Genomic DNA, 24,455 nt, shown 5'->3' on the forward strand with positions numbered 1-24,455 from the left:
CAACCCATCACATGTGAGAGGAAGGAGCGACCTGGGACTATTGTTAGGTACCATTCCGGTATTTACCTACTACTGTCCTAATTCCTAAAATGTTTGAGGGAACATTAACTCAAAAAAAAAAAAAACTTTGTACCTTAAGAATCTTCATTATCCTTTGTTTTTGTAAATTGTAACGTTATTTTAATGTGTATACTATTAATTAGTATGGGGCACAGTAGTCCAGTGGTTAGGGCGTTGGATTCATGTTCACGTAGTCCCAGGTTCGATTCCCAGTCGGTGCTTCCTAATTTTCCGCGTCCACCCAACGTCGTGAAGCAAACTGGGGAGTCACATGAATAAAAGACATGTCAGCCACTCGGTCTAGAAAGCTTCCGATACGCCGGTGACTGCGTATTCGCCGCTAGGTTGGACGTAGTTCCACCGATCGCTAACAGATGGCGTGGAGTAGCTCAGGCCCAGAAACCGGACCATTACGCCAAGTGAGGGATGATACTAGGATAATATTTTGATTTTTGATAATACTAGAAATTACAATTATTACACATTCAAAATTAACAATAACTGTAAAACTTATTTCCACCCCCACCCCTATTTTGAGTTACGACAGTCCTATTCTGTGGGTGCAAATTCGCGGAATGTGACCACATCTCAAAAAGCTTTAAAATTTACGGTAAGTGACCTACCAGTCATGGCATAAAAATAGTAATTCTTATCCTTATTGTAAAAGAAAACGTCTCAGTATGTGAGTAACGCAATTTTCTAATAGTTAACAGTTGCTGTTCCACTAATCGCTACCTGTATCCACAAGTATTTATTCCATATCAAGCAGTAAGCACAATATAATGTAGTAGGTAAATAAGATGAACACAGTACCATTTTCTTTTAAGACAGTGCAATATTTAACAAGCTTTACCGCGAACTCACATTAGGCATACTACCATTAGCAGGGCATATCTTTATTTAATTTGAGCATTAACTTTATAAATACTACAGTGAGGCGGGGGATTAATTTTGCCCGCACGTTCAGGGTTTCAGGTTTTTGCAGAATAAAGTGTTTCCTAAGAGCTCTTGATATTTAAGACGTTCTTTTGAATATAAAATTTACTTTCGATAGTTTATATATATACGTATCTGTTATTTTTATATAAAAGACAATTCATTTCCTGTGGGCAGGTATGACCCCCATTGTTACTACGTATAACCCATCTTTGTTTTCGCAAAATAAATATTCCAAAATCTATATTTTATTAATGAACGTAAATACATACAGTAAAGCGTCGATTATCCGAAGTAATTGGGGGACATGGGTGTTCGGAAAACTGGTTTGTTCGGATAATCGAACTGTACTGTACTGTACTGTACTGTACTGTACTTCTACAGCCAGTGCCAAACCGACAGAAGTGTGCTGATTGTTGAAACACAGCGACTGGCGGCTTGGCCGGTCAGCAGCGCCTTATGAATGCCCCATTAGAAACAATGTTCCGCCAGCGGTGGCTCAGTGCGGGGACTACTATGGGAAACGGTTTGGGAGTGAAAGGGATGATGGACGGTAGGGTGGGAGAGTAACAGGTGCGAGCGAGTACACAGTTCGGTTAAGCGGTCGTTCAGTTGACCGACGTTCGGATAATCGACGCTCCACTGTACATAGCTAAGACACAACCGAGGTTCGTGTTAAAACCTAATGCATTTCCGTGCTTTAATAATGTGAACAATATCATATATATAACTATTTTTGATAAATGTTTGATTTGATTTGATGTTTAGTGTCCCTTTCAGCATCCAGCCTGTATCAGACATTGACCTAGAGCTTAACATGGAATCCGAGCCGATTTGAGCTTCCGCCGAGAATCGAACCCAGGTCTCTCACGCCAAAGGCGCGTACGTTAACCGCTTAGACACGATGAAGCCCTCATGATAAATGTAAAGTACATGAAAGGTTTCCGTTATTAGTTTGGTTTAAAATGTTAAATTGAATAGATGCTGTAAGAATCACTTGAAAAAAAGGGCGGGCAAACATAACTCCTCCTTGGTATTAGACGTAGCAGATAACTTGCAGGCTTTGGTAATTCTAGGGTTAATATTTGTGTAACCACAAGTTAGTTGGTGGACAAATCAAAAGAAAAAAGTTAAATGTAAAAACTTAAAGCTTTTAACCATGATTTTTAACCTATAGTGTGCAGCGAGCCGAGGGCTTTGGGCAAACAATTAATAATAATATATTTTATTAAACAACTTACAAGAGCTCTACTCAAAGATACAGCAAGTTGTTGTACATTACATTACAATAATAGTATTCCCGATGGGGACACCCGGTTGAAGAGACGTAACAGCGTTTGCACGCCAGCCATCCTGACTAAGGTTTTCCTCTTCTACCTCAGAAACGCTTTTCTTCTTTCTAAAAACTTCCCTCTCCATTCCTATCCTTGGTTTTATTCTCTGTTCACATTTCAGATCTTCCTTAGAAGTGGTTTCCTTCTTTCTAAAGCAGTAGCGGACGGTGGATTGTGATGTTCGGTATTTCAGTAACGAAGATCGTAGATAAAAGGTACAAATTGGTTGAAACTTATGAAAATTAATAAAATAAATAAATAAAAAAAGTTTTATCCGATTCCTAATCTTATTTAATAGAAAGATATTGCAGCAGATCTGTTTGTTGTTACATGCTGGTTGAAGTCTGGTATTGCAATGATCTGGTATCTTTCGATGACAAGCACAGAAAACTTCCATAATTTTTCTTGCGACATCCGTTAAAAAGTCTTTATTCTTTTCAATACTGTAAAACATTGTTCTCCTGTTGATATCATAGATGCAGTCCCAAGCTTAATTTTAGAAGCTTTGTTTCTAAAGGCTTCTATATGAATTATTATGAGCAATCAACTCCTGTAAACTCACGATTCCACACAACGATCAAAATTCCTGTGCAACGTAGACTGAAGACAGTTTGTGACAGATATAAGGTTACTCCCCCTAAAAAATAAAATAAAAAAAAAACACCTTATTCACAGTTTCTCTACGACAATCTGATATATACTGGACAACCGAAGTAACATTTATGCCAAGAGATTTACTGTAAATTTGACCAGTTTTCGCTCCGTATATTACAGTAATAAACTTCAATTTGCTTCTCTATTTCATTCTATGCTATCACTTTTCCCTATTTTTATTAATTATTCGCTCTTTGCAGATTCCACTCTGTTGCTCCTGTCAACATCAATTTGATCTCTTATAACATTAATGTTCCTTTATACGTTGAAATCGTACAGAAAGTATATTTCTCTCTTTTCAAGGTGCTCAAACGAAATTTTCACAAGTGGCATTAATTTGCTAGAGATTCGTAATTAAAAAACAACATATGAGTAGTTCTAATACGATTCTGCATACTGGCTTATTAATATTCGTCTTTCAAATTACTAAAAGAAGCCTACACTATCTATATAATTAATTTATAAACAAATGCTTATTTTGTAATTTGCGATCATTTTGTTTTAAAATTATATCATTATATTGGTTGCGCAGCACAGCCGCCTGGTTACCATTCTTCCTTTCACAATACGAATACGTAAGAAGGATTGTATCTGCTGATTCCTAGTGTTATATATTTCAGAAATGTTATTTAGTGTAAAAGCTTCAGTGGAAACCCTGCTATATTCCACGGGCATTAGAACCAATGCCTTTGATTATTGTGATAGAGGAAACCAGACTTAACATTCGCTCCACTTGTCCGTGCAACAGAAATATGGTCATTGTATACTTGCTGCAACGCAACAGAAACTAATGAGTCTGTGAGCGATCGTTTTCTCGAGTTTTAAACCAATTAATGGATTTTATAGTTGCAGAAGTGCAAAAGTGTTACTCTCGTGATCTCTTACAACAACTACCACAAACAAGCAGAAAACAGGCATCCTCATCATCATCAAGTTATGTAACAAAAGAGGAACACTATCGACACCGATGTTCAGAAGACGGTATAAAACACCATGTAAGGTCTTCATCGACATTAGTTTCGCCTGGTCATCATTGTTCTCTTGGCTTCCCTGGAGCTCTACAAAACACTAACCTCTCTTTGCTTGCTTGCAGCACTGAGAATTCCTAAATCACTTCCACTTAGCTTCACTGGAGCTCTGACGAATCCTTCCCTTGGCTGCTTGAGCCTAGGGACACCTATTTACTCAAACTACATGCAGAACCTTGTATTGGTCTTAACACCACATTTATAGTGTTATTTGTATATGACAGGAATTTTGCAATAAAAAGGTCGTGGAAGAAAATCAAATCCCATGCGGTAAATTGTTATACCTACGACAGGATGTTCAATATAGAATGAAACCCGCATAGTAGAACTTTTGAACCGAAAGCGATACAAAAATAATGGTTATACCAAAATAAAGACTTGTTCATGCATATATATTTTTAAACTAGGAAGCAACGATTGAAGTACACTAGAAACCACACAGTGTTGCCAGATATAACTTTTTTCTTACAAATCACGTAAATTGACTCATAACTTCTACGTAGGGATCTTCTGTTGTTAATTTTCAGTTTGTTTAATTGGAGTAGCTCGGAAACTATGGAGCGGAAAAGGGAATTTTCCATCTCCACCGATAAACCAATCGGATGAGGCCTCTGTAAGGAAAAATGAAATGAATTGAAATCTTTAAGTTTTACGTCCCACGGTTATGCCGGTTAGGCTAAAGGAGACGGTGATGATGAGAGATGAGTGAAATGGTGGAATGAATAAAGTGGGAGGAAACGGGAGAACCCCGAGAAAACCCACGAGCACGGTGTTTGTCCACCACAAAGTTCACTTGGTGGGGGCTGGGATCGAACCCGGGACCCCAAGCACCAGAGGTGAACGCTCTACCACTGAGCCACCGCGCCCCCCACCCCTGTAAGGAGTAACTAGGGAAATCATAGTTCTCATAAATTAACATTCTGAATTGCCAACGCAGCTGATGTTTCGGTGCATCAAAAGGCGTATTAAGGATCTGTCTACATTCTGCAATTCCTGAAAACAATGAAAAAAAAAAAAAACTTTTAAATTATCATGATACTTCAATCGTTCCTTCCTAGTTTAAAAATATGCATGAAAGGCTTCATTTTGGAGTAACCATTAATTTTTAAATCGCCTCCGGTTCAAAAGTTCTTCCATCTCAAACTCCGGGTTGCATTGTATATTGGACACTCTGTCCGTATCAAGGTAATTTTATTATACATATATCTACATTTTGAATTTCATTTCTAGTCGGTGAGAGTGCGGATGACGTAAATACACTCCAGGTATTTTTTCTTCACAATCTGGTTACGGGACTTGGTAGAGATGCTGCAATGGATGGAATGAAAAGAGAACCAATTCTTCTATTTGTATTTTGAAACAATTTTAATAGAAAACCCCCCACATTTCCAAATCGACTTCTCGAGAAAAATTCCACACTTAACCCTTTTAGGAATTATGGTAACTTTTGTTATCATAGCGCAGTATCATATTTGACCGCTTATTTAGGTTTTGTAACAGGTATTTAAGCCGTTTTTTAAATCAAGGATGGACCAAAGAACATCCCAGTTGTGTTTTGGAACCGCATGGTCAACTTGGCGGCGCCAAGTGGGGACAGAAGGATGAGACTTTTTTTTTCTTCTTAAGGCAAATTTCAAAATTTTTCTCATGCCTTTAGTTTTCAAGATATCATATTGAAACTATGCATATGAATTATTCAACTTTTTTTTTTTTTTTTTAAATTTTTTGATTTCCACGTGAAACTGGAGTCGGGCCCGAGGGGGTGATTTTTTCGTAAAACTTTCCGGTTCAGGTGTATGATATGGACATGTGAGTATCATCGTTGGAAAGGAAACCCGCATAGTAGAAGTATTGAACCGGAAGCGATACCAAAATAATGGTTATACCAAAATAAAGACTTGTTCATGCATATATATTTTTAAACTAGAAAGCAACGATTGAAGTACACTAGAAACCACACAGTGTTGCCGTGAACTTTTTTTCTTACAAATCACGTAAATTGACTTATAACTTCTACGTCATAACGTCTACTTCTTGGAAAGGGCTCGTTAACCTGAAGAAAATGACGTTTGAACCAAGACGTAATGACGCAGTAAATTTTAATTATCTCTCTCTGTATATATATATTACTCTCTCTGTGTGAGAGAGAGCCTAAATTCAAACTTTCAAAAATTTCTCTCGACCTTAGTTTTCAAGATACAAGTTTGAAATTTCGCATACGTATTATGTACATAACGTTTTTTTTTTTTTTTTTAATTCAGATCCCTACGTAAACGCAGGCCCGGGCCAGAAGGGCGCAAAAATTTTGACTTTTTTTCGAAAAATCTCCCGGTTCTTCCCGACTTTTCCGTTTCTGGTGTATAATACGGACGTTGCAAAGTATGCTCTATCCTGAAGAAAGAAGAAAGAAAAAAAAAAGAGAGAGAGAGAGAGATATGAACCATGATCCTACGATAAATAGTAAGGAAGCAATAGCTGTTAAGAAAGTCTAAAATTTACCTCAAGAAGTGGAAATCCTAAAAGGGTTAAGGAACTAGGAGCCTAAAACTAGCTTGTTCTATTTTCTCCCCCAATTTCTACATTTGATATCTTTCTCTTCATTCCAATCACTATTGTTTATCGCATTTTCACATTTATGTATTTTCATCTGTTCACCAATACCTCTTCATCAAGATTTCTAGGGAAAGATTAAATTAAAATGCACAGTGACACGCACTAAGCTGAAGGTAATTCTACTTGAGGAAAAAAAAAACAACTGAAAAACACTTGCTACCAATTTCAACAAAATCTTCGGCTTAATGCATGGCAGTGATTATCAGATCTTTTTGAGCAGAAATTTATTTTATTTTTCTTTTCATTTATTTTATTTCTTTTTATTTTTGCATAATTCATTAAATTATCGTGATTTTCCTGAGTTCACTGACAACATTACGTGCCAAAATTTGAGTGAAGGCAAGATACACAATGACAACGATTATTATCCCCTCGTCTTCTGGTGATACTAATATTGCAATTTGCAGATCCATATCTGCAGACGAAATATATACATATTATGTATGTGACAAAAACAGAGTCAGTCTGTAACTCCTCACAACTGCATAACAATGATTTACAATGCCCTCTTAATTTGTCTAACAATGAACCCCTTCCCAACAATATAAAAAGAGAGAATAAAGACGAAAAAAAAAAGTTGACACACGAGTCCTCTTCCCAAGAGGCTGTTGTATAGGAAGTTAAATGCATTCGAAGACAAAAAGCTCTTTAGAAGGAAAAAACAGAGAAAGGCCTGCATTTTCGCCTTTTCTTCTTTTATAACGTCCACCATTCATCTGGGAATGTTTACAACATGATACACGATGAAAAAATAACTATACATTTATCATTCAATCATTCTTCAATAGTTATGTACAAAAACAAGTATAACTTAACGATCATCACCCTTCATATTATCTTTCAATCTGTACACAAGCGATTTTATTCTTTTCAAATATCACAAGAAAAAATAAATACGAACACCATGAGCTAGCTAAAAAATAAAGCAATTCCTTGTATACAAATACACACACACCCATGCAAGCGACACATATTTTGTTGTAAAAAAAATCATTTATTTTAAAATTCTTATTCTGATTATGATTTTTGCTGTTGCAGAGAAGGCGTAATCACACTCCCACATCGCCAGAAACAGCCATCCTGGCCTGCCTCTACCACTTCTCTCCACTTCTAAAAAGACAGTGACAAAAGGGAGGGGTCTGCAGCGAGCACGTACATGATGATTGAAGAAACCTACAACGGGACAAAAATGAATATTAACACTCCACACTTATGAGGTAATGGAAGAAAGAAAATATGGCCAAATGGCGGAAATGAAAAATTAATGATTTTACTTTCAAATTCTTGTTAAAAAATTGACAAACCTCAGTGTTGACATTGAAAGTGTTTGTTCATCTATTGGGCATTAATTATTTTTCTTTTAATGTCTGGTTGTTAATAATAATAATAATAATAATAATAATAATAATAATAATAATAATAATATGTTCTTAAACTGCCATTGCCGTATATTTATTTGTATTTATCTATTCATTTTAATTTTCCTGCCTCCCCTCAATGCCTTATAAATTGCCTACACACCAATATTTTCCCTATATTTAGCAGACATTTTAAGAACTATGATACATATTAAAAATTGGGAAGCAAAGAAGGGATGGAACAAATGACAAAGTGTACGTGGCAATGCATTAATAAATAATAAAATAATAATAAATAAATGGTCTTGTAAGACTCGCATTAAGCATATATCTTCAGTATTATTGAGTACTATAAACGTTTATCAGATTAATACAAACAGAAACAAACCTCAACTGTTCTGTCTTGTTTAACTGTATTCATCTTCTGAGTATTATGTGTTGTACAATTAACTTAAAATTGTCTTCTCATATGAACTATATTTCAATACACCGACACACAAACATGAATGACACATTATATAACTGAAATATTTTATTGAGTAACTATTGTAACTCTCTGTATATTTTCTTTTAATAAACTTTAAATAATTAAAAAACATGTCTCGGGATGCAAAGCAATAAAAAAAAATGTACTTAAATCTTTTCATATGCAAATATTAGACGAATTTGTTTCAATATTCCTAACCCACACATTATCTACATACAGTAGAGCGTCGGTTATCCGAAGTAATTGGGGGACATGGGTGTTTGGAAAACTGGTTTGTTCGGATAATCGAACCGTACATGTTTATTTGCCAAAAAGAAGTACTGTACAGTAAATTTATTCATAAAAAGAAGTGTTCTGATTGTTGAAACACAGCGACTGGCGGCTTGGCCGGTCAGCAGCGCCTTATGAAGGCCCCATTAGAAGCAATGTTCCGCCAGCGGTGGCTCAGTGCGGCGACTACTGTGGGAAACTTGGTTTGGAGTGAGGAGGTTGACAGACGGTAGGGTGGGAGAGTAACAGGTGCGAGCGAGTACACAGTTCGGTTAAGCGGTCGTTCGGTTGACCGACGTTCGGATAATTGACGCTCTACTGTATTTCTAAACTTACTAAAAATAAATAATCTGGTTTGAGAGCAAAACTTCTACTGGGCTTGTAAGTTTTATGATTACACTATCATCATCACCATAGATATTCCGCAATTATTGGCAGATTCTTGCTGCAACTGAGAAGCTTACATGCTCAACGGTCTTCCGCTAACCTCTTCGTCTTCACGTACGATTTCTCTGTTTTGATATCGTCCATTAATTGTAGTCTCCTTCCTCTCTTTTCTGCCAGTGTACCCTATAGCACGTCCCTCATGATAAAATTCCTTCTTAGTCAGTGTCCCAACCAGTTTCTATTTCTCTTCTTAATAATATCTAAAACTGTTCTTTTCTCCAACTCCATTTCTAAGACTGTATCATTCATTTTCCCCTCTACCCAGCTAATTCGCTCCATTCTTCTTCACATCCACATTTCGAAAGCTTCCAGTCGTTTTTCATCATTTTTGAGTAATGTCCATGTTTCTGATCCATACAGTACAATACTCCACACGAAGCATTTTATGTGTCTTTTTCTTAACTCTTTATTCAAGGCCCCACAAAATAGTATTTTCACCTGTTCAATTTTCTTCCCTTCTATATTTGACACCGACCCCATTCGTTCCAGTCACCATTGATTACACAGATTCTTTAAACTTCCTTGACATTCGAAAACAAAAATATCATCCTTAAAGATTTTTTCTTTCTGTTTTCAACGGAATTTATTTCTGCTACGACAAGAGGAATGGGATTATAACAATATTAAACAAAGTTCGAAGTATCTTTCAGATATTTCATTCTTAGTAATAGCCCCCATGATTTTCAAACCTTAAAGCAATAATGTAATATGTTTTAGATTGACAATTTACCTGTGTTCCATTCGGATGTGGGTCCCCACGTGGCATCCATCTGCTGGTGGGCAGGTGTGCAAGCGGGCTGATAGTATTGAAACTCATTAGGGATTAGGGCAGGTTCAGCCCAGACCTGCCCACTGCATGAATCCTGGCAGCTCCCGCACTGGTACATCCCGAGCCAGAGCTTTCACCCGCAAATTCCGGTCTTCCGTCAAAAGCACCACTTCCCTATACAGCCTGCGAGGCTCCCCTGCAGAGAACATTCTCATTAGAACACACTATACTCAATACATTCTCATTTATTCAACACAAATAAAGTATAAGAAACGGAAGTTTTCAGTTTTAAAAGAAGCCAGCTATCTGTGATTGAAAATAGCATACGTGCAGTGGTATACACTACCGTTTGACCCAGAAGTGAATATAAATGTAATAATAATAATAATAATAATAATAATAATAATAATAATAATAATAATAATAAATGTAAAGCTTTGGAACATAGAATCAAACAATAATCCGCAAATAAAATTCAAATTATTTTTGAAATGTCAATCTAATCTAATATAAATAAAATAGTTTGTCCGTGTGCGGCCTGGGGACCAGACGAGTGGACCGAGAGTTACCAAATTTGGGTCACGGGCACCTTGGTCCAGGCCCCAAATCATGACGAAGCTTTTTTTTTTTATTTCGAACCAAGGGGAGGGTCTCAGGGGGCCTTCACCGGGACAGTAAAACTAGTAGAAAATTACCGATATTAGTGTCAAATTCATAGTTTTCGCGGTCGCTGAGATCAATGGTGAAACTCCGATCTCATTAACTTCCAAATTTACACCATTCGACTACGGGGCGGGATCATCGAAAGGAGGGATACTAAGGCGTGTAAAATAATCCAAAATGACAGATATTAGTGTCAAATTCATGATTTTCGCGGTTGCTGAGATCAATGGTGACACTTCCATTAGCGATGACTTTCAAATTCAGCTACCTTTGTATGCGTGCCGGGGTTCACCTGCGGGGTGGGTGGGGGGAAAAGAGACATGTAAAAACAATCCAAAATGATTGATATTAATGTCAAATCCATAGTTTTCACATTTGCTGAAATGAATGGTGTTATTCCGACAGGCGTTGATTTCCAAATACAGCCCCCATGCGAAGAATGAGTATTTTAGGTAGTAATCAAATAAAGGGGAAAAAATGTGTAGGGAAATCTCCGTATTTTCATTTAAGTTTTATTTATGTCTTGATTCACTATATTCACTATACCAATTATTTGTTGATTACTTTCTCATATTTAGATTTAATTACAGGGCGCGCTCAATAGTTCAACATTCGATACTTCAACATTTTTGAGAATTTTCCTGGCGTACAGGGCCCGCTCTACAGTTCAACAGTTTTGCAGCCACCATGTTCGGTAGTTCAACATTTGACAAAATGAGCAGCAGATTGCTCTTTGGTCACTTTGGTCACCTTAGGTAAGTTGAAGGAAAATGTGGTGTAGATGATTTGAAAAATAAATAATTTTTTCATTCAAGATAATTAAGGTATAATAGTACGCACGTACAGTAGCCTCTGTGTACAGTACAGTATTCAAGACGAAGCTAAAGTAATTGTTTAAAAGTGTAGTACGTACTGTACATGTACTATATGTACAGTAGACCCCTATATGATTTTGATTTTAAAATGTGATTCTAAATTTGACTTACGGTTTTACAAGTAAATGCGTTTTTAAGTACAGTACATACAGTTGTTACATATTTACACTCAATCTAACCGTCCCCACGTCTTTTACATTATATCCACTAGTACAACATTTCCGGTAGTTCAACACCTTGCCGGCCTCATAGGTGCTGAACTATCGAGCGTGCCCTGTATATCTGTTTTCTTAGTGCGTTCTTGCGACAACCTTTAATAATGCTATTACTCAACACTGCATTTCTACATTACGCAATACAAAGAGCGTTGAAAGACATATTTAATTATATTAAATGAAAAGTCTACAGACTAAATTTGATATCTTTAAACTTAAGGGATTACAAAATAAGGTCAATTTAATTATAACCCAAAAGTGTAGTAGTTCCAAAAAGTAGTGGCGGTACGTAGAGAAAGCTGTAACAGTCAGAAGCAATGTGGGATGTAAACGATAATTACAAATGAACTGAATGACTAACTATCTACTAGGAAGAAATAAAATATATAAATCTACAAGCAATACGAAAATTCTCAAACTTTATGAACACTGAACACGAAAGCCACGTATCATGTGACATTGTGTCCATGTCAGAAGCTATGGATTCAATGGCAAACACAATATGATGTTGTGTCTTAGCATATTTTGTGGCGAGAGAAAATTAGGAAACGAGATGTTATTTTTTCTGCCAAGTTTTTCATGGTGGTAAATCTTGTGTGCAACCTTGAAAATATGTGCAGAAATTTCGACCTCGGCCGGTCGTTGGTGTGACGCGGCCAAGTGCAGACTGTTGTTCTGATACCTCTTCATGCGCATCAACAATAACAAAAAGAACGTATCAAGTTCTGTGCGCGCTCAGGAAAACTTTCAACGAAAACATACAACATACAGGAAAGGATTTGGGCAGACAATTGTCTTTCTCACTGTTATGTTCTTGAATAGCATAAGAGGTTCAGTATTGGTAGGAAGTCTGTGGAAGATTATGAACGCCCAGGTCTGTCAAAACAACTGAAATGAATGAAAGTTCGGGATACCATTTTCAATGAACGAAATACACCTCTCAGCGTAATATCACATCTCGTGGGTCGAATAAGATTGTTGGCAAGATAGTGGCTTAAAAAAAAAAAAATTAAGTGTTCGTATGTCAACATTCTCCTCATACTCGCAAGACCTTTCTCCTGTGATCTCACTTCCTTTTCGCCAAATGGAAAATACTACTGAATAATTTTTTAAATGAAATTTCCACCATCCAAAAAGCAGTGACGAAAACCTTTAACACCATTGAGGTCCAGGACTTCTAGAAGTCATTCCATGCCTTGATGGATCGTGCAAAGCTGTTTTTGGAGAAACGAGGTTCGTACTTTGAATAAATCAAGGTAAGTTTATCCCACTTGTTATTCATTTATTTTATTTTATTTTATTTTATTTTTATTTTATTTTATTTTTTTTTTTATTTATTTATTTTTTTTTTTACAGACACAGCCTCGTTCTTAATTCCCGCACCGTGTAAATCACTCCAGGTAAGACAGGGTGATCTGGCTTTATGTGAAGCCCTTTCAAATTCTGCCTTGTGTTTGATTTTTTGTTCACAGAAACATCTCTTCTAACTGACAGTACCAACGGTCGATTTGGTAGATTTTTACCAAAATTTGTGCAAAAATATCGCCGTACAGTTTTAAGCAAATTCCAAAACAGCATACACCTTCGCCTGGTTATAACTGATCGAGAGTAATATTGACTTTCCTTAAGGACAAAATTACTGTACATAAAGTTTGAGAGTTTTCTATCCTATGCTTTTCTACAACGTATTGGGGTGTTCCATCTAATTGTAACTACCCGCTATAATCAGACAAAATTCATAACAATGAGTTACTCACCTGCTTTCGGTACAACTGCTTCGTTTTTGTCTTTGTTTGTTAACTTACACAAACTAATGCACGTCGCCAGGATTCTGTCATCATTTCGTGCGTCCTACAATAAAGAAACAGATCGAGCTACTGTATGATGTCTTCTTAACAAAACGAATTCTAATCTAACAGAATGAAACAAGTTCTTTAGATCCCTCGCCATAACAATACTTCGAAAACAAATTGATGTTTACAAAGTAATAATTATTCCAGTAACACTAACTAGACTTTTGATGTTAAAATAATAATAACAACAGATCTAATAACTTTAATACCATTCGGTTTATTATAGTAGCACTTTAGACCTGCTTATGTTCGAGTATATACAAACAATGTTACTCCACATTCAATGTAGCCAAAGTGTTATGGGGCCCATAGACGCAGACACATGTATGAAGAGACCCCCCAACATGCATGAAAAATGATAAAACCACAGGCAAGTTGATCGTGTATGACCTCGTTCTTGCATGTTCAAAGTTTTCAAAATCTTCTGTAAACATGCATGACGGTTTTGCCATTCTTCATGCATATTTACCGTGTACGTGCTCGTTCATGCAAGTTGGTTCTTTTACATTTAGGTCCGCCAATCATGACAGCGGAAGAAATCAACTGACTCTTTCCTACGTAATGCCAAGGTCGTTATGTTGGACGGCAACTTGGTATGCGTGTCGGCAAAAAATTCTTCCAACATGCATCTTGAAACAAATCTTGCATGTAAGTTGACCATGCAAGTGTGTGTGCGTCTATTGCCTCCTTTAGTATTTTCCCCATCTATGATTCTCCGGAATGGTTACATCTATTGTATGGTTAAAGAAAGCTGACGGCTGCATGTGCTCTAAACAAAACGAAGGGGGAGGTTGTTCACCGATCTCTGAAGTATTCTTTCACGCTGTTTCTAGGCAACCAAGGTCACTGACAGCACTGTTGCCAGTTTGAATGTTCAAGTTCTGTCAAACACTTCAAGTATTCTTGTTATTTGGAAATTATACGTTACAAACCATTCTGTCATGTTAATACGATTGTAAAATTGTAACTTGATAAACGTTCTAAGTTTGTCGCCAGCGTTCTAACTCTCTTGTTGCAGAGGCTTTGGCAACAGAGCCTGCAACGTATCACGTGTTTCGTCCAACTGTCAAACACCAGCTTTCCTTAACCCCACAGTAGAAAGAGGAAGAGTGGCCAAAGATCGAAAGTCCAAGTGATATTCCTTTCGGAGATTACAATGTCGCTTTAAACATTATACAATGACCAAGTTAAGACATGAATATTTGATTTCTACAAAGACGAGTCACAAGTTTTCCAATATTTCCACAATCCAAACAACAGAGGCGGGTATACGCCTTGATAGACCATAAGTGCAAGGTCAAACTAGCTAAGAGGTAGTGTGGCAAGCGGGCTATTTATACGGAAGTGCCACTTGGTCAGCACTTTTAGTGGTAGTGACAATTAGTGCTCAACAAAGTCTGATGTATGATTTTCGAACTCATGTATAATTCTGAGAAAGGGTGAGTTACAGTGAACCACAGCATAGCAACACGTTGCTTCCAGAAATTTCGTGCAAGTTGTAAATATCAGTCCAGGTCCGGGCGTCCCATAATAACATATTTTGAGGTTATACGACACTCCACTGAGGAAAATCCATCCACCAGCGCACGCCGACTGTATAACAAACTGGGCATATCCCAGTCCACTGTAGTGCATCATCTTCACGAAATCAGAAAAATCATCACCAGCTACCGCATTGTGTCACATGAGTTACCTCTGTTGCCTTTTGCCTAAGGAGAGTTGAATGAGCTGACAACTACTGCAAAGTCTGCGTGAGGTGCGTTTCCTAGAACGGACTGTCACATGCAACGAAAAGTGTCTGTTTCTCCGAAATCCAAATGTACAAAAACGCTGGCTAACGAAGGGCTAACTAGTCGTCAAACAAGGCCGTTAAGAGCATTCTGCAATGTGTGTGGTGAAACTACGAGGGGTAAATTCACTTCGAGTTCGTTCCTAACGGTCGTACCATTAATACCGACCTTTATTCCGAGCGAACGTATGCTACGCTACGCTAAATAATATCCTGCGTTGGTAAACCGAGAGCGCGCCCTGCTGCAACAGGATAACGCAAAACCAAACTCGGCTCGTGAAATGCAAGAAAAGTTCAAGAATTTGATGCCATCAAACTGATGCTACACTCGGCGGATTACTACCTGTTTCGATCCATGGCGAACCTCCTAAAATCATGAAGCAGGAGGTGGAAACAGTAATGACTGACCTCTTTGTCTCTACGAACAAGATGTAGTGGAATGGAGAAACTGGTAGGAAGGTGGCTCCAGACAATCCAACACGAGGAGCTGTAGATTTACTCTGAATCTTAACCTACTTTCGTTGTACTTAATACAGGTAAGTTGTGTACCAGAAAATTGCAAGACTTGTGACTCTGCTTTGAGGAATAATGAAGAAATTGACAAACATCCACGAAGATTGGTTAAATAACTAAAAATTGTAAAGCGAAGCGAAAAAGAGAGCATAGAAGATCTATAAATCACGTCTATATGGTAAGTAAAAAATTCAAACTCGCAACGCTATTGCCACACTCAGTTCTGGTAACCACATCTAGTAACCGTTTCCGCAATAAATAATATTTCGAAACATTAACAATTTCACCTTATTGTAATTGCTAAAGTGAGCATCTATAATTTTTTCTTTCATTTTGCAGAACATTTACAAATATTACAGAGCGTAGAATACTTAATAACTGTAGCATATACTAACAACAATATTCTTACCACTATTATTTTTATTACTTGTCTTTCTACTTACCTGGTCACCATCTTCCTCCAAAGTAAACGACGAGGAGGCGAGTACAGTCCCTTTGGAAGTGACACAACGGACATTTGGATGTCTCGAGCGAAGGAAAGTGAGGGCCGTACGTGCAGATTCTGCTACCTTTGCTGAATGCTCCAAATTCTGTGACCCTTCCACCATTCCTGGTCGTTCCCTCCCTCCTCGAGCCAAACCGTCAAGCTCATTAAGAACTGAAAAGACAAAAGAATTCGCAAATATAGTCGCACCATTGCCTACGTCATTCATACATAATAAAACAATCAGGTTCATTTTAGTAATTGCTAGCTAAACCTCCGCTATCTACATAGTACATCATTCTAACATCAGCACGAATGTCCTTCTATAAAGGTAACCAAAAAAGTTCTGTCGCTTTTTGTGGAGGTCTATACTCAATTTTCTCTCACACCGTGAGTTGAATGCGAATGGAGATAAGGCGAAGGTTAGTTGTTGGTGTGGGTATATCCAACATATTGCCAGGTTGTGGTAATTCAGTTACACCGCGAACCTGCCTAAGGACAGAGTGAACATGGGGCTTCTACAGAGCGTCATACGGGCATGTATGCTATACGAATTCAAACTGGGGTCAAACGCAGCTGCAGCGGAGCACAAGATACACCAGACCTTTGGTGAAGGTGTCGTGACTACACGGACGGTACAGTGGTGGTTTAACAAGTTTAAGGACGGTAACGAGACATACCACGTACCGGAAGAGCAACACATGTACAAAATGAAGATCTTCAGACAGTAATTGAGGCGAACAACAACGGCCAGTCATGTGACGAACTGGGACTACAATTCAGTGTAAGTAGAGAAACCATTCGGCAGCACCTACATCAACTTGGGAAGCACTACTAATTGGGTCGATGGGTCCCACATGATTTGACTCCGGGCCAGAAGGCAACACGAGCAGACACCTTTGTTTCTTTGCTGTCTCATCTGAGGAAGAAGCCATTTTTGGACAGGGTCTTGACATGTAATGAGAAGTGGGTCCTGTACAAAGCTCCTCGGCGCCGTCGTCATTGGTTAGCATCCCATGAACCGGTTCCAAAACAGACGAAACCAGCACTGTACCAAGGTCCTCTTGTGTGTTTGGTGGACTGTTCGCGGCATCGTGCATCGGGAACTGCTACTACCTGGTCAAAGCATCAATGTGACTGTGTACTGTCAGCAGTTGAGCCGTGTTTAAAAACAAGTCTCTGGAGCCAGCACTTCTGAATCGCAAAGGAGTCCTATTACAGGGCAACGCTAAGCCCCACGTGGCTAGGATGACTCGGGACACCATTCTACCCGTTGAGTGAGAAACACTATTGCATCCGCCATACTCCCCGGACATTACACTGTCCGATTATCACGTGTTCCATTCCTTGGACACTCACCTTAGAGGACGCTAATTCAAATCCCTAGTAGAGGTGCAAAATGAACCTGGTATCTTCTTCGCTTCACGGCCCACCAAGTTCTAGCACGATGGAATCCATGGCCTTCCAGAACGTTGACAGAAGGTTGTCGATGCTGATGGGGACTACTTTTGATCCTTCAGGTACGTCTTTGGTGACATACCGATGTTCGAGGGTGGTAGGGGAAAACGGGACAGAGCTTTTTTGGTTATCTTTATAACTTCCTCACTATATCTGAACATGTCCTTTTGCAGATACAAGTGAAGGACAGGAGGTTTCACAAAAAGAGTGAATTGCGTTTTGATACACTGGAAGAGGCACAACAGATTACGGTTACCTGGAGCAACATCTCTTTGCAAAGGGCATGATCGATTTGGTGTCATTTTGGAATGCATGTATGGATCGCAATCTTCCGTATGTCCAACGTTAGTGTAGTGTGATACCATGTGTCAAACATGATATAGTTTCAGATATTAACTGCTCATCTGCAGAGGCGGATCTGGCCCGGGTCTCCCTAGTTTTTTAGAGACAGAACTAACGTAAGCTATTATTTATACATTTTTGAAAGCTTATAGTAAAATCCTAATATAGCTATCATAGTCTGGATTCTGTGTGCTCCCATCGTTTTTAGCTTCTAGATCCGCCACTGCTCACCTGCACGTTTTTCAGTAAATAGAAAAATTACCTTACTTTTTGATACACCTCTGTAGTTTAAGTGTAGTGGCAAAACTAATAATAAAACATGGCTTCGAGTAATACTTGAACGAATTTTGTTTCATGCATAGTTCATGAGTAGATTGTAACAAAAAATCGTAGGTAGAGGGCTTAATGCCATTTCATATTAGGTTACCATTATGCGTACATTTATTTCATTTAACTAGGCATAATACAATTGAAGGCACTGCATTTCAACTATGTTTTCATGAACTTTCACATAGTTTGTTAACTGCAGATAGAACTATCAAATACTTATATGTGATGTACTCTACTGAAACGATGCTACTACAATTTTTTCCTCTGCTAATCCTATCAGAAGATCGAGGTAGAGAAGGGTGTTAAACAATTTTTCACGAACTTTCCTACAGTGATCACAAGGACTCGTGAAGTTGGACCTAGATTTAATAATTTCAGTAGCCAATAGAACGCGAAGGTGTGTCCCAGTCGTCAACTCCCACCCATGAAATGTTGCCAGTGTAGTTTCTCGCGCTATACGGATTTTAGGATTTTAAATTTAGATTTCTGGGCTTTCGGCATCTATGACCATGTTAGCCCGTCACGTATGAGGTATGACGTCCCTTGGCGATCACACTATCCGAGGAAAGGGAAGGAAGGAAGCGACCTGGGACCTATGTACCACCCCGGCATAGAACACCTCCTGGGGGCACAGTATTGTTGTTATTATTATGATCGTTTTTATTATTGTTACTATTTAACTCGAATAATTGTTAAGTGTTTTTCAAATGCTTCCCCCCCCCCCGCTAGTTTGCCATCTCTCTTAAGTTTGGCAACATTATTGGTGCACTTATGCTGTTTCACTTTTTCTGAAATGTGTGTTGAGAAGGCAGCTCCACGAATCGTCCCGAATCCTTCCGATGCATCACACGTGAGGGAAAGCAGTTCTATTATGTGTGCAGAGACTTCACGATTCGTCGCGGTCACTAAAGACACAATAGAATAGTTCTGTCACATTTTACAAATAGAAGAAAATGGCAATTAAAATTTTGGACATTTGATGAAAAGCACAATTAATTCAGGAGGAGGGGGATTAATTGAAACCCTCTTCTGTATGCAATAAATGTGTGGTAGTAGTCTGGTATGCTTTTTAATAACCTTTTGCATCTTATTGCCTTGACATAGGTAATGACTACAGGTTTCTACCTCAACATTTTTGAAGCTCTTCTTAGCAAACTAGGGGGAACAGCACTTGCTTCAACAGAACTTACGGATACGTTGTCGGTTTAGGAGCTTATTTAAAGAGGTGGATGATGGACGTTTTATTGAAGACCACTACAATGCCCACGACATAAAATGAACTCAGAAAAGAAACTTTTCAGCTGAACGTCCCATAATTATGTCTGTGAGACTAAAGGAGACGGGTGATTAAAGCAAGTGAATGATGATGGAAGAAAATGAAACCTTTTAAGTTTTACGTCTCACGTTTATGGCGGGGAGGCTAAAGGAGACGGACTGTGATTATGAGAAATGAATGGAATGGTGGAATGAAGAAAGTGGGAGGAAACGGGACAACCCCGAGAAAACCCACGCACAAGATGTTTGTCCACCACAAAGTTCACTTGGCGGGAGCTGGGATCGAACCCGAGACCCCACGCGCCAAAGGTGAACGCTCTACCACTGAGCCACCGTGGTCCATCATGATGGAAGAATTCGTGGAATGACAATGTGAAAGGAAACGATTATGCTAAGAAAAACCACCGACACGATATTGTTAACTACTACAAACTTACTTGACTGGGGACTGAACCACGGACTCTTCCTACCACAGGTAAGTGATCTACCACTGAGCCCCCGCTGCCCGCTTTGATGGAATGACAATGTGGGGGGAAACTGGACCACCAAGAGAAAATTACCGACATGATGCTTACCACTAACTTATTTGGGCGGGAATCGAAGCAGGGACCCCTCATACCAAAGGTAAGCGCTCTACCACTGAGCGACCAGTGCCCCTAAATTTAAATTACAAAGAAATTTACAGCAGTAGTAGTTATGCCCAAGCCTCCGGCCCGCTCTACACTATTGTTGAAATCGTGCCTTATGAAGACCTTCAAATTATTTACATTTGACTTTTAAAAAAATGAAATTTTTCAGTTTTATGTCCCGCAGGCATGTTGACTAGGCTAAAGGGGACGGTGATGATGACAAATGAATGAAATGGTGGAATGAAGACAGTGGGAGGAAACGGGAGAACCCCGAAAAAAACACGCAACGGTGTTTGTTCACCACAAAGTTCATTCGGTGCGAGCTGGAATCGAACCAGGGGCCTCACGCACCAGAAATGAACGCTCTAGCACTGAGCCACAGCGCCTTTTTTAAAATTGTCCACCAATTCAATTAACTTGTATTACAAAAGTAATCGTACTCCAACCCAAATATAGTTACGCCCACTGCCTTAATAATTAACAACAAATCATTTTCACGTTCAGTTATACTGACTATCCGTTTTCAAATAATTAAATTGAAACAACGCAACTTTTAATTTACAAGTAAATCGTTACAATATTCCTTCCTGATAGCGACATCTATTGGCGTCAGACAGGCAGCGACACCTATTAGCATCACTATTCACCATTAGGAAAGAGCATGGCGCACTGACATATTTGTCTTTTATAAACATAATCGTGTATACATTAAGAGTTATGAAAGACCTAACGCTGTGTCAGTCGTGATGACTGTATCTCGTCTCACAGAGTAATAGAGAAGTTTTTTACTTCCGCTCTCACAGTTCAAGGTCAGGTTTCATCCAGTCATCGACTTCAACCGGAAAATTTATGAGTTTTTACAACGTGTTATCCATAAAACGATCGCTATCATGATTCAAGTAATCCCGATCACAAAGCGGACACTTGCAACTCCCTAGCTTCACTCTATTGCACTAACTAAATTATGGCCAACAACAAATAAGGGTACTTTCTCTCATCTTTCATAACAAGATAAACAATCTTCTCTAATACTTATCTGGTTCTACTACCAAATTATATTTATTTAGTCAATGAACCTGCGGTGCTAATTTGATGTAACTGGTTAAACATTGAAACTGTCACAGTCGACTCCTGTGGAAGCAAAATCTTTACAGCTGCACCGCATTGTATAGCCGTCAGTAGTAACAGTCACATTTCTCGGTTGATTCCAGAAATGTTTTTTTGCATATTCTCACAATGGATAGTTAGTAGGGAAATCGTAGTTTACACAACTCTTCTATAAATAAGTGCACATTTAAACTCTGTAGTGGTGTTTAAAGAATCGGTGGTTGCTGATACCAGCCGGGGTTCCTTTACAACACCCATCCTAGCATTTGCCTGGTGGAACTGAGGAAAAACCTATAAGGATGGTCAGGTACCGAGTTCGAACCCAGGGTCTCCTGAATGTGAAACAAGCATGCTAACCAATATTCTATACCCTCTTGGTCGTACGCTACTTTCCTGGCGATCGGTTAGAACTGCTGTGAATTCCACTTGAATATCTCCAAAAATGTTTTTTTGGTTCAGTTGGTTACATTTTGTATTATGGATTTATTGTTCTGATACCATTGACTAGAATATGACGTCATATCTTGCTCCGTGATTTGAATTCATTCTGCCGTTTGTCAGGTTGACTTCAAATCTGGTGCATGTTAGATGGAGTTTTTTTTTTCTCCTTTCATATATAAAATTGTGCTTTGCAATTCAGTGGACAACAAGGGAATTGATCGATGACGGAGGTGTTCAGTTATTTAGTTCTGTAATTTAATAGTGGTTATTTTATCATTTTTCCTTCAACAAGTGTTCGCTCCCAAGTCTCTCACAATCAGTGTTCACTCCCAATTTTACCAAGTGAAGTTGCCTTTTTCTTCTACAGGTAAAGGTAATGTTTAATTAAATTCTATTATTTTGGTAATTTGATAAAATTTACTGTTACTACCGTGATATATATATATATATATATATATATATATATAGTGGCGGATCCAAGGGATGAGCTATAGAGGCTGTAGCTCCCCTTGACGCTCAGGTTTACACTGGATAAAATTGGCTTCAATCCTGCTTTACACTGGATAAAGCTGCAAACTATGGTTTAGCCCCTCCCTTTATCATATCCTGGATCTGCCCCTGTGTATATATATATATATTGGCGGATCCAGGATATGATCAAGGGAGTGGCTAAACCATAGTTTGCAGCTTTATCCAGTGTAAAGCAGGATTGAAGCCAATTTTATCCAGTGTAAACCTGAGCGTCAAGGGGAGCTACAGCCTCTATAGCTCATCCCTTGGATCCGCCACTATATATATAAGTTTGTTGTTTATTTATTCTATAGTATATCGTTAATAAAATGTTACTTTTAAAGGAGGATAATATTTTGAATTTGAAAAGCCTCTGGTTTATACTAGATCTGCCTAAGGGGGGAGTATCCAATCCAATAACGTGCCTTTGTGTATGTATCCTATATGCTGCTGCTGTGACGCGGCGAAGGATTGTTTATTATTTACTGATCTTATTAGCGAGAGTGTGCCTTCCTTGACTTCCGGTGGGGCGTTTATGATAAATTACAGAACTCACTGAAGTAATCCCAGTTACCTAAATTAAGAGGTAGTGAACTTCGGTCTAGAGAAGCCAGACATAAAGACAGCCATTGGCCAACAAAGCAATTATTCAACATTTTTTAATTCAACACACACACACACACACTGTTAATTACGCAATATTGTCTCAAATTGATCTATCGAGGATATTGACTCTTGAAATATGCATATTTTGTGTAGCTACACAAATACCCAGAAATGATATTCAATGTGCTTCCCCAATTATATTCGTGATTGTCTTATTACACAACATTTAGACGAAATCATGTTTATATGAACTACACTTATAAAGCATTTCCTGCATATTATTTATATGATGTTAAATTTGATTTTAATTAGCGTAGAACAGTAAGGTATAGCATGATCGCATGGTCAGAATATTGTTATCAATTAGTCCTCATTTCCGGAACATCTGCCTTTTTTCAAACTAAGAAAGAAAGAAAAAAAAAAAAAAGAATGAAAGAGCTGAGATATTTCCACAAGCCATCTTCTACAGTTGATGGTGAATTTCGAAATCATCCGTAGTTTTTATGAGCTGATCCGTCTGGAACGCTAATGTTTTAATTTATTTTATAGTACCAAGTACGTTGTAAATTCATACATGCAAAGAACAAAAACAAACAGAGAAGGCGAAAAACACCATAAAAGCATTTGCCACTCAATCGCCCGAGGGGATCAAGTGTTTCGTGTACTGCTCTTCACCGACATGCACACTACAACTTATGTGCCTTGCTAGCTGACCCGATAAAACTTCTCTTTTTAGTCTTTTATATATATACATTGTGTGTGTGTGTGTGTGTGTGTATGGAAGGATGTATGCAAACTTTAGTTTTCTCCTTAAGACATCTTAGCTGCAATTAGATTTCCCTTTCTTTTGAGATGAATTGACTGAGTTTAACGCCCCGTTCAACAACGAGGCTATATGAGACGTGGATCTACTGAGTAACGTGGAATCCGACCCACATGAGCTCTCAGGAATCAAATCTGGGTCTCCCGACAGAGGCCCGTACGCTAACAGTTTAGCCACGAAGGAGCTCTCTCTTTTGTGCGAATGTGGAGGAGAGAAGACGTAGATTGGTCGTTAGCATTCTTGCTTTGTATAGCAAATTTTGTGTTTGAATCCAGTGGCTGGCAAACTTGAATGCCCTTTTCTCTCCGTTTCATCGCAAATTTATAAGACGGAATCGTGGATACGTTGGTGCTTCATCGAGATGGACACTACCGCGATTATCTCCATCAAATGTTTGTAAAGAGATGGTCGAGGATCGGGTGGAATGTAGCCCGCTCGTTCACCAGATCTCTCACCTTAGAACTTTTATTTACCAGGGTGTTCACAAAATCAATTGTATGCAGAACAAAAGAAAGAGATGAGAATAACCTGAACAACAGATACAGGCAGCAGCAGAAAATATCACAGCATAAATGCTGGACAGCGT

General features: G+C 38.4%; 1 protein-coding gene across 2 annotated transcripts in view; it reads right to left on the reverse strand.

The window, feature by feature from the left end:
- Positions 1-7,181: 7,181 nt before the first annotated feature.
- The window catches only part of Smg6 (Smg6 nonsense mediated mRNA decay factor), a 262,862-nt gene continuing 245,588 nt past the window's right edge, over positions 7,182-24,455 (reverse strand). For both annotated transcript variants that reach the window (XM_081770438.1, XM_081770437.1), the window contains 4 exons: positions 16,308-16,522; positions 13,467-13,560; positions 9,918-10,152; positions 7,182-7,798 (listed from right to left, as the gene is read on the reverse strand). In XM_081770438.1, the coding sequence (XP_081626564.1) occupies positions 10,022-10,152; positions 13,467-13,560; positions 16,308-16,522 (440 nt within the window). In that variant the 3' untranslated portion in view covers positions 7,182-7,798; positions 9,918-10,021. The remainder of the gene's footprint in view (positions 7,799-9,917; positions 10,153-13,466; positions 13,561-16,307; positions 16,523-24,455) is intronic.

Source organism: Thermobia domestica, chromosome 9, assembly GCF_964235325.1.
Source record: "Thermobia domestica chromosome 9, izTheDome1.hap1.1, whole genome shotgun sequence".
Classification (NCBI taxonomy): domain Eukaryota; kingdom Metazoa; phylum Arthropoda; class Insecta; order Zygentoma; family Lepismatidae; genus Thermobia; species Thermobia domestica.